General features: G+C 42.4%; 1 protein-coding gene across 1 annotated transcript in view; it reads left to right on the forward strand.

Annotated features, from left to right (window-relative positions):
* Positions 1-8994, forward strand: part of TAOK1 (TAO kinase 1) — a 153920-nt gene extending 144926 nt beyond the window's left edge. The window contains 1 exon segment of the mRNA XM_072639833.1: positions 3-8994. Within this exon segment, the coding sequence (XP_072495934.1) occupies positions 3-226 (224 nt within the window). The 3' untranslated portion in view covers positions 227-8994.
* Positions 8995-10752: the final 1758 nt, after the last annotated feature.

Consider the following 10752-nt stretch of genomic DNA (forward strand, 5'->3'; position numbering starts at 1 on the left):
GGCGGACAGAGCAGGGCATGAGCAGGAGCACAAGTGTTACTTCACAAATATCCAATGGTTCACACATGTCTTATACATAACTCCAACAAGAATCGTGCGTGGCAATTCCACTGGAGCTGTCTGCCAAAAGCAACTGCCGCCTCCAGACATCATCACCACAGCCATGTCACATGGGCGCTGCAGTGTGGGAGCTGAGTGCATATGGAATCGTTTGTTCATTTTGTAAAGCGTTCCGTTCTGTGTTTACTAATGGGATGTCATCGTATTTGGCTGCTGGGTGTAGTTTTTTGTTTTGTTTTGTTTTGTTTTATTACTTTGGGGGGGAACTGAGGCCGGGCATGGTATGGGTGAGAAACCCCTCTGTGTGTAATGGAAGGCTTTTGCCAGAAAGGAGCATTTTCTGAATGCAGTTCAGTGAGCTTATACTCAGAGGCTTGATGGAACGTTTGGGGCCTTCCTAGTTTCCCACAATTCTTCAGAGTTGCTCATGGCAGACAAAGTGTGCTTGCTAAGCTAGATTAGCATGTGGGCCAGATCTGCATTCCCTCCCCAGGTTATAATTCTTGTAAATTGGCCTGGCCCCTCAGTGTCTCCAGAGCAAAAGGAAAGGGGGCGCATCCACAGACACCAAAGGTTTCCAGGGAGCTGCCCATTTCCAGGGATCGGCAGGTTTTTATGTATTTTGGGGGGGAGCTGCATGAGTTTTTTAGCAGTTCACACCATCCCACTGTGCTCTGGGTCCAGGGGCTCTGTTTAAATCAGGAGGCAGTTCTGCCCCCTTATCTCTGAGCCTTCCAAGGGAAGAGACTCGCTTGTGGTATCTTTCCTCCTCTTCCAGTCCATACCATAGTTTTCCAGCACAGGTGGGGGCAGGTAAAGGCTACAGACAGTGCACGTTGACTACTTTGACCTGATCACTCCGGACCACCCCACCCCCACCCCCATCCTCAGGCTCCCTTTTTGAAAACAAAAGCTACAGAACCAGTCTGTGCCCAAGGCCAGATGTGTGGAAGGACGCCATGCTTGCAGACTGCCACCTGTTGGCATTCTTTCCACACTACACATATCCAGATGTGATCCCCTTTCTGGCTTGTTGCAACGTCCTGTTTACATGTAGTATAGCCAATGGTTGTAGTGTCTAGTTGCCATACAGAGTGTACCAGGAGTCGCTGAGCCAACGACTTTGACCAGCTGCTGACTAAGCCCCATCACCACTGTAGATGGGCTGGATAGGGCAGCCCCTTTGTGCCCTTTCCAATTGCCGTTTCCATTGCTGCACTGTTCTACAACCTTCCTGTTCGTTGAGGCTTTGTGATCTTTTGGTAGCAGGTTAAACCCCCCCCCTCCCCTAAAATAGGAGACACCACTTCCAGAAGTCTCTATGCTCTTGTGTCAACAGTACTGCTGAAAAGGAGCTAGGAAATTTGGCAAAATTTAAAAATACATTCTACTGGTCAGGGAGTCTGTTGACAAAATCTTTGTTGGTTTTTCTATTTGTGTTTGTTGTTTTGTTTGTTTTTGTTTTTATGATGAAGGATCAGCCTTTAAGACTGAGAAAGGAGTTTCCTGTTATTCTAGTCAGCGCCAGGTAGCCAAGCTGGTACCAGGGAATCCTTGAGTTAAAACCAGCTCAGTCAAGTTTGACTTGAGGTAGATGTTCTTTCCCATCACCAAAGTTTCTTGTAACTTATTTTTTCTTCCCCTTCATAGCTTTTCTTGAAGAGAACCCTAGCTGCTAACTCTAGAACTTAACTTACAGAGATTCCTAGGACCTTAGGGTCCTTTTCTCTCCTCAGTCCCTGTCAGTGGCATACCTCTCCATCCCCACCCACCAGTGTCATGACCATTTCCTGAGGTGTGCAGTTTCTCACAAATCTTCTTTTTAAAGAATATTAGGCATCTTAATAAAGCCAGATGAAAGAAAAATTACTTTTTATGTAAATTGTTTGGAAGCCCTTGCCTCGAGGTAAAAGGGACATTCCTGAAAAGTAGGACAGTGATCCAGGTAACAGGGTAATCCAGTTAGAAATGTCCCTATCACTGCAGTACTTCCCAGGTCCAAAGATAAATGTCACAATTGCTTTTTATACCTGCTTATTGAACAGACATGAATTTGTTAGCGATTTTTTTTGCAGTAAAACATAATTCAGATGCTTCCAGAAAATGAGATTGATGGGACAATGTTTACCTGACTTGAGGGTTACAGTTTAACCAGGAAATCTCACATACCTACTGGATTGTTACATGGTAGAGGCAGCTGAGGGATGGGGTACATCCAACACTTGTGTGTGTAAGGGCTAATAGGGACAAAACGAATTGAGTTTATCCAACCCCAGACAACTGAAAATCCTCTGGTTGCACCAGTCATCCATTTTTAGCTGGCGTTATTTATTCTTTCCCTGTTGTAGACTTGAGTGAAAAGAGCTTTGGCCTAATCCAATTCAGTTATTTCCCTGTGTTCTCTGCGAGCCTGGATATTTGGACATTTGACATCGCTGACCCCAGAGGTCTTCCGTAGGGCTGTGGAGCCAACCTGATTGTGTGGTCACCAGCTTTATGTGTTGGTCATGTGGAGACCTGGATTATTCCATTAGGTTAATATTTTAATTAAAACAGATAGTTTGCAAAAACTGATTCAGATTTTAATTGATTTGTGTTTCTGTGTGTACGTTTGAAAAAAATCTTCTGCAAAATCTTCTCCATGGTGGGAATCATCCCATAGAAAAAATTTATAAAAGGAATCTTGATGGTTTTGAGTGAGGCAAGCCCTTTCTGAATCAGTTTGCAACACCAACCTGTAATCAGATCCTACTACCTCTCCTGAGTTCTGATGCATGTCTACTTTCTGTGTGTGTTTAGGAAAAACATGCAACCTAGCGATTATGAGGAATTTGTCAAAGGTATATTAGCAATTTGCAAGAGCTGCATCTGGTGTCCAGAACCTCTGGTAGTAGAAAATGGCATGGGTTTTCTGTCTTTTACCTTTCCTTGTTAACATTGAATCACTAACTTTGTATCTTAAAATATTTTATTCCCCCTCCACTGCCAATCTGCACATTTAACTCGTCCCAGAGTTAAAACAGCTCCAAGTTGCGGTTTACAGATAATACTTCTGACTTGCTGAGTAGTGTCACAGAACTGTTTTGTCTTTTGGGGTACGGTGGGAAAAGCACTGGGCCAAGAAGGCTGATGGCCAGGATCCTGTCACTGGCCCAGTCACCAGCCAGTTCTATAGGACCTGTGCAGTCTCAGCCTCTTGGGGCTGTGCTTTTCCTATCTGTGTGACCAGGAAGTGACCACTCAGGTTTCTTCCAGCTCTGAGATTCAGTGACTCCCAAGATGCTGTAGAAGCCTTGTTGCCTGGTGGGCAAAGGGCAGTAACTAAAGAAGCTGTATCATCATCCTTCGTGTCTCTTCTCCCCCTTTCATTTAAAATGAAAACTCTGGGCATCTTTGTCAGGTTGGAAAGCAGACCCTAATAACCCTCTTCTCACTTTAGAGTTATAACTGCAGTAGTTAATGTAAGGACCAGATGTCTGGTGTGTTTAATTCTTTGCAGAATGCATTGTGTTGGACACTGGAATAATACTATTTATTTTCACCTGTGAAGATAACTTTATTATACTTGAAACACCTCCTTTGCATTCCTCCATGTGTGCCATTCACTAGTGGAAATAAATTGTATTATACCATGATCTACTGGCTTTTAAACAGAACACTATGTTAAATATGCACATTTCTTGGGATAGCGCTATCATTTGTATGTATATATTGTATATACATATGAGTGTGTACATATATATATATATAAATAGAGAGAGACATAGACATGTTGGCCATGCTGTACATTTGCATCAAAGCACTTAGGGTCCTGTTCTTCTTATATATACATATACACACATATGGATACGTATATGAGGGAGTGCGTGTGTATGTATATATATATATATTTACAAATATATATATTTTTTTTTTCAACTCTCAGTTAAGGCAAGAATGTGTAGGTCCCTCACAGAGTGGTCAACATCACTTATTAGTGTTTACTCTTTGGATTGGTCTTTTTGAGAACGTGGATCACTCCAGGCAGTCATGACTCCTTCAGCCCTCTGAGGTCAGAAATGCCTCAGGCTTCTGAAGGAAGAGGGAAACAAGGCCATGGGAATTGTGAAAGTGAAGCTGCAGTATGGAACTGATCTACAGACAAACAGGAGAGTACAAGGGCAGAAGCCAACCCAAGTTTCTACTCCTTAGAGGGATGTGGTGTTGGGGAAGTGATACAGCCCGGAGCAGAGAATAGTTAAGAGAAAGGACCAGGCAGGGCTTCCTCTCCGGAGACCACAAGGACCCCAGCTGTGTTGCACAATTAGCATGAGCCTCCTGTGTTTCTGGGCAGGGGAGCTGCCACTGACCCTTAGCTGTTAAGTGAGAATTCATTATGCTGGGGGCCCACACCAGTGCAAGGGCCTCGATGCCATGCTTTGGTCCTCTTGTCCTATTAAGTGGCCAACACAGGGAGGGAGTGAAGAGTGGTGAAGCCTGGTGTCACTCATGGCTTAATAGGACCTGAGGCTTGTTCACTCTGGTGCCGCTCCCTCATGGTGCTCTCCAAGCAGTAATCCTCTGTTTCTCTAAGAGATTTGTTCCCATTCTACTCCTTCAGCTTCGAAGGGCTAGATCCTAGGTTTGCAGTGTGAGGATCCTCTCAATGGTAGGGAGGGTCGGATTTGCTAGAGGACTCCCGGCTAGGAGAAGCAGGCCCTATTATCACTCTCAGGTCATCCATTTGCCTCAAGCTTCTCGCCCACCAACAATCCATTTCCCTTGTCCTTTCAGAGTCAGGCTGGGCCTTACATCATGGAAGGCTTCCCTTTGGCTTTGGAGGGACTGTAAACTCACCCTGTCCTCAGTCCGATACTCAAGAAGAATGTGCTGTAAGCTTCCTAGAGCTTCCTCTCGTCTGCAGGGACTACTGATTGAAGTCTATTTTGCTGTGTCTGGTTACGTTGTCTGCACTTTGATAAAATCACTACAGTTAGAGCTACATTTGGGATGTTTGTAGAGATGTCTGTGGGCTCTGTTGATAGCTGTTAATGCTGTAAAGATGGAAGTTTTGTTAAACACTGTCCAGAAGAGAAGGTGAAGCTGAGAACCCCTCCCGCTGTGCATTTATCTGTATGTCCTACTGACTCCCCATATTCCCAGACTGTCTACAAAGGCCATGTAGAACAGTTTCCCCTCTAGTGAATGTACCGTTACCCAGACCTCCATTCACCTGGCAGGAGCACCTATGGTTTGATGGTAGTCTGAAGATGAATATGAACTAAGTAGACATCAGACTCATTGTGCACCTTATCTGTTATCTTATGGGTCTCTGAACGCTTGCCTTTACTGCCTTCCCAAAGAGGTGGGCAAGGAAAATTGGAGCACTGTTTGCCTCCTTTTGCCACCACGATTGCTACCCTGCTGTTTGCCAGACATCAAAATTTCCTGAACGTCTTCCCCGTGCCCATCCCACCCCACTCGTGCCCCTCTCCCCACCACTTTTATTTTTATATAGAAAAAGTTGAACTCTCCCTGAAGCCTCCCTTTGAAAGTAGCAGGGTGAGCACTGGACAAGCCAACCAGATTGTCTCTGGGTAGTCTGCCAGGAAAGAATGGAGAAGAGCTGAGACTTCTGAATGAACAAATAAAAAGGGTATCTTCATACCCAATAATGCCTCCAAAGTACGGGTACTTCCACCTGCACAGTTTGACTTTTTTGCTGACATTTTAGCAATTGTGAGTGAAAACCGTGTAATTAACTGTAAATATGTAGGTAACAAATTGACCTAGTTTCTGTAATTTTTTTGTTTTTGGAGTTTTTTGTACTAAAGTTTATAGATCTGTGCCAGCTAGAGAGGAGTGGCTGTCATTGCCCATTGTGGCCCCTAGCATCTAACCCATAACCATCCTACATAAAGCTTAGAATTAACACTTAAATGTTGTATGCAGGGGGGATGTGAGGCTTAATCGTGTGTGAAGTTTAAATACTTTTGAAGCAAAGTAATTTTCTTTAACGTAATGATTCCATGCCCTCAATCACGAGTGAGATTGGGAGAGCTCCCTTCCCCAGTACCCGTGTTTGCACAAGTGTTTTGTCTCTGAAGTGCAAGTGTTTTCATGTAGACAGTAGATACCTGATTGGGCTGGTGCTTTGTTCCTTGAGCTCCCTTACAGCTGGAACTTCAAGTGAGTGGAACTCTTTGTCGGCACAGAGATCTCATGTCTAGAACACCTGGATCATTTTGCCCTTCCCACCGTGTGCTAGGTAGCTTGGATACTTATAGGTTGATACACTGAAAGGAGAAAGAAAGGAAGAAAAAAAACACCTATCCTGTCCATGAAGCCTGGTTTGTATGCTTTTTAGTGCCCAAGGACATGTCTTCTTGTTGGTGGCTCTGAGGTGAGCCACACTTGAAATTGAGACATCAGTGTTCACAAAGAGTTAAAAATTTTGCTTTTAAAGTTTAGCTTCCCATCAGATATGTATTAGAGTCACTTGAAAGAAAGTATGGACATCAGTTTAATGGAGACAAGTTCTCACTTTCTCAGCTTGAGAGCATCACACCCTAAACTGTATACGTTTAGGTGAAATATGCAGTTCAGAAGGCTACAGCTGCCAAATGCATGGGCTTTAGGTGGTCCCTGTGACTGTTCTGCCCGGACCATCCTCACCCGAGAGTGAAGCCCATTCCCTTTTGCCCTTGGTGTGTTGTATGTTGGCTTCCATCCTAGCAGATGGCTCGTTTCAGTGCCCATTCCAAATGTCCTGTCATTCCTCAGTGAATCTCCTCCCTTCCCTCCACCACAATGTTGTGTGTTAAATCTCCTATTCCACGTTAGGTGGTGGTTGTGCCAACTTTGTGGGTGTGTCTCCTCCCACTCTCAACCAAAAACATGTTTGAGAAGGAGCCCAGTCAGCCAGAGGCATGATGGGCAAGAGCATTTCAGTAAGCACGGAAGACCCCAGAAGTAGATTAGAGGAGGAGTTTTACTAAGTTCCCTTGAAATTTGAAAAATGAGATTGGAGCCCATTTAAAAAATGCAAAGAGTTTTCATGAAGAGAAAGGATAGCAGAATTGGGGAGGGAAAGAAGAGGAATTTCCGGGAGAAGAGAGAACTTTGTGGTCATGTTAACTTTGCTTTTATGAAGACCCTTTTCTTCTAGGTTAGAGAATTAAGGACATTCTCCCAACTCCTTTTTTTTTTTTCTTAAAAACAAAAACAAAAAAAAATAAAACAGGATGAGGGTCTGATGTAAATAAGTGACATTTTACAGTATAGTGTGTATAATTCACCCAAACTATTTCAACTTGATCAATTGTAAATGCTTAAGAAGTTTTTATTAACACTTGTTTTGCTAAATCTATTTATGTGATTATTCAGAAGTCAATAACCCATTTAAAATTTAAGGCAAACATTTAGGTAATAAATGGTTGGGTTACTTTGAGCAGTTTAGCTGTAAGAACCCCCTTGTTTTTGTATACAAGAAAGATAGTATAATGTGCATTAATGAGGCTGGAAGAGACTATGAGAAATGTGTATAGTGTATATTTTAAAACAGCTTTGCTTGTATTGTGAAGATTTAAAAACAAACTTGAGATTTCTAACATAACTATTAACACAATTTTAACATAAGTTATCCCACTGGGTTTAAGAGCATCTTGAATGTATAATCCTTTTTATAACCCAGATTGGTTTCTGCTTCTCTACCCATCATCCAGATACTATTTATGTTTTTAATTTTATACAATATATTCACTTCCCCTTAAATCTCTTCATCTCCAGCATGATTTTTTTTTTTTGCACAAGTATTGTAGAAGTTTTAAAAAGGAAAAAAAAAATCCATTTTTCTCCATCTTGGATTTTCATCACTTCTTTCTTTCCCTTTCCTCATCTCCTTTCTTAAAGGCCATTTTATTACATTTGCATTATCCATGCAAATGCTAGGTGTTTTTTTTTTTATAATTATTTTGCCATTCATCAAAAAAATGCTCAGTCGGTTGCCTTTTTACAAAAAAAAAAATAATAATAATAATAAAGGAAAGGAAAAAAAAAAAAGCTGTGACCTTATCAGTTCTGAGTAGGCCATTGGGAGTTGGATGCACACGTGTAACAGCCCAGGACCAGCTCTGGTGGCCCACTCAAGGGAAACTACTTTTAATGGCTCATGGGGCCTTTCTTTATTGAAGTATGTTACTGTCCAGAATGTGTTTCAGTAATTTCTATGAATACTTAAAGAAGACCAGTTGGGAGGATCTGGGTAAGACCAGGTGTCCTGAATTTGCTCTGAGAAGGTGTAGTTGGGTTTCATCATGGGTGCCTTTGTGACTTGTTAGTTTCCTGTGGTGAGGGGGAGAAGTGAAGAATTTCCCAGGACTCAAAATTTGGTTGTGGCAGTCACCATCTTCTCTCCTGCAGCCCTTAAACCTGTCACATTTTCATGGTGGGTGGACTTCTCGTTCTGGAAACTAGGACTGATTTTTAGGGTGAGAGCGAATCATGTTGAAAGTGTGATGTGCTGCCACCATTACTAATAAATTTTTTTTTTTTAACTACACCTTTGTCGTGTCCTCTGAGTTTTCCGACCAAACAGATGCCCACAGTGGAGGCTTACAAAGGTTGCAATGGGGAATGAGGCCCTTCCTTTGCTATGAGCACTAGTTGGTATGGATGATACAAGTGTGCATTTTCTCTTCGGTAAAGGTGGTCCACAGCACTAACTGGTGAGGCTTAGTGTACAGTATGTTGTCAGTATTCTTCTGGTTCTGCATACATTATAGTTCATATATAACCTGTATTAATTGTATAGATTGTGCATTTAAAGCTGTTACCAAGTTGTCAGAAAATGAGAGAAAGCAAGGTCATATGTAATATTTTGTTTGTAAGTATCCTTTGTATCATAGCAAAGGAAAAGTTAAAAAAAATCAACTGTAATAAAGTAATTTTAGTACACACAGTCTCAATGAGCTTTTTTAAAATTTTATTCTTGTACCTTATAGATATTAAAATCACATATTTCCCTTGACCCTGTGTAATTATCCTCCCCCCCCCCCCATTGCTGCTGCCACATCCTTGACACCAAAGGAATCACGTGACCTCTTGGTTTTGCCGGAAGGTAGAGGTTCTAAGTGGATCTCGTCCATCAGGTGTGCACACAAATGACTAGGGGAATTGAAAGGGCTTGTAGAGACCTGTCAGCACTTGCCTGCACTTTTCCCCTGGATTCAGTCACCGAATGTCTTAAGCTGGAAGGGGCCAGATTCACATCCCTAGTTAATGGCAGACCCAGAATTCATCTGTATGCTCATTGTTCTTTTCATACCACATCGGTTAGATGGTGACCCCATTTCTTAACCCGGGAGCCTAATCAATAAGATGCCAGTATAGGAGAAAGATTTGGAGCCAAATCCTGGATTCTTGTCCCTGCTGTGACCACAGGGCAAGGCCTATCTCTGCTTCATTTTCCTCACCTGTAAAAGTCTTACACTGCCTTCCTCAGTGTGGTGAAGAGAACAGGAGGTTATAAACCATAAAGTGCTTATCAATAATGTCAATATTGGTTGGGGCAGAAAAAGATAGTGGAGCAGCATGACGCTTGGAGAGGTTGCTAAGTTTGAAGTCGGAGGAACTAGGTTCAGATGTTGGCTGTATCTTGTGGCTTTAGGAAGTCACCCAATACCTCTAACATCCCTTCCATCTCTGAATCTATGATCAATGAGTTAAAAAGCTAAAGAAATTTCCCCCTGCTCTCACTGTCAACGCACCAAAGGTTAGCATGTAGGGTGCCTTTCACCTAAAGATACACTCAGTACAAATCCAGCAGGGTAGGTATTCTCATCAAAATGGTAGATAAATACTCCCCCCAAGGGGCATGAAGCATGAGAAGGTCACTGACTTATAAGCAAAAGACCTTGGTTTCTAACCATGCCTCCATCACGTAAAAAGCTTTGTGAGCTTCTAGATAAGTCCAACATCTCTAAAAAGTTTTCTCATTTACAAAAACAATAGAGATAATACTTGTCTCCTAAGGTGTAGCTTTCAGAGTTAAAAGAGACATGGACCTTTAATCCTCTCATTTTATAGATAGGGAAGCCAGAGAACACAGATGTGATGTGACTTCTCAAACAGCCCTGGGGAAAAGAGGGTTTGAACCTAGGTCCTTTGATAAAACTAGACTATTAAATGTGATTTCAACAGAATAGCATCACAATGGACCTCTCAAATTGAAGAACATTTTCCCACCCAAGTTCTTAGAAACATTAACTCAAGCGTCTCTGCTTGGCGCTTGACAAGACCAAGCCCTAAAGATTCTCAAATCTCTATCTTTTTCTCAAAGATCCTGCCTCCTGATAGGGAATATGTTGTGTTTGTCTTGGGATCTAAGCCAATGCATGGTGAGTGATTTATTTGACGGTCTTTGGAGTCCTGCTTTATGACATGCACTGTAGCCCTCCCTCACTCAAAGTCAAGTGCAAGTTGTCATCATTTCTGTGGTGTCATAGAACTCTTTGAAAATGAAGGATGAACACAACAATGTGCTTTATAAGATATCTTGATGTTTATCAGGGCAGTGTATGATGAGAAAACGAAGTTTTACTGTCCAGGAGGAGAAGGCATGAGACTCTACATTTGAAGACACTGCATCTCTGGAGGCAGGACAGTGGTGGGACCAGAACCCAGGTTGCCAAATTTTTAATCCATTCATCTGTT

The sequence above is a fragment of the Notamacropus eugenii genome, chromosome 2 (genome assembly GCF_028372415.1).
Source record: "Notamacropus eugenii isolate mMacEug1 chromosome 2, mMacEug1.pri_v2, whole genome shotgun sequence".
Lineage (NCBI taxonomy): Eukaryota > Metazoa > Chordata > Mammalia > Diprotodontia > Macropodidae > Notamacropus > Notamacropus eugenii.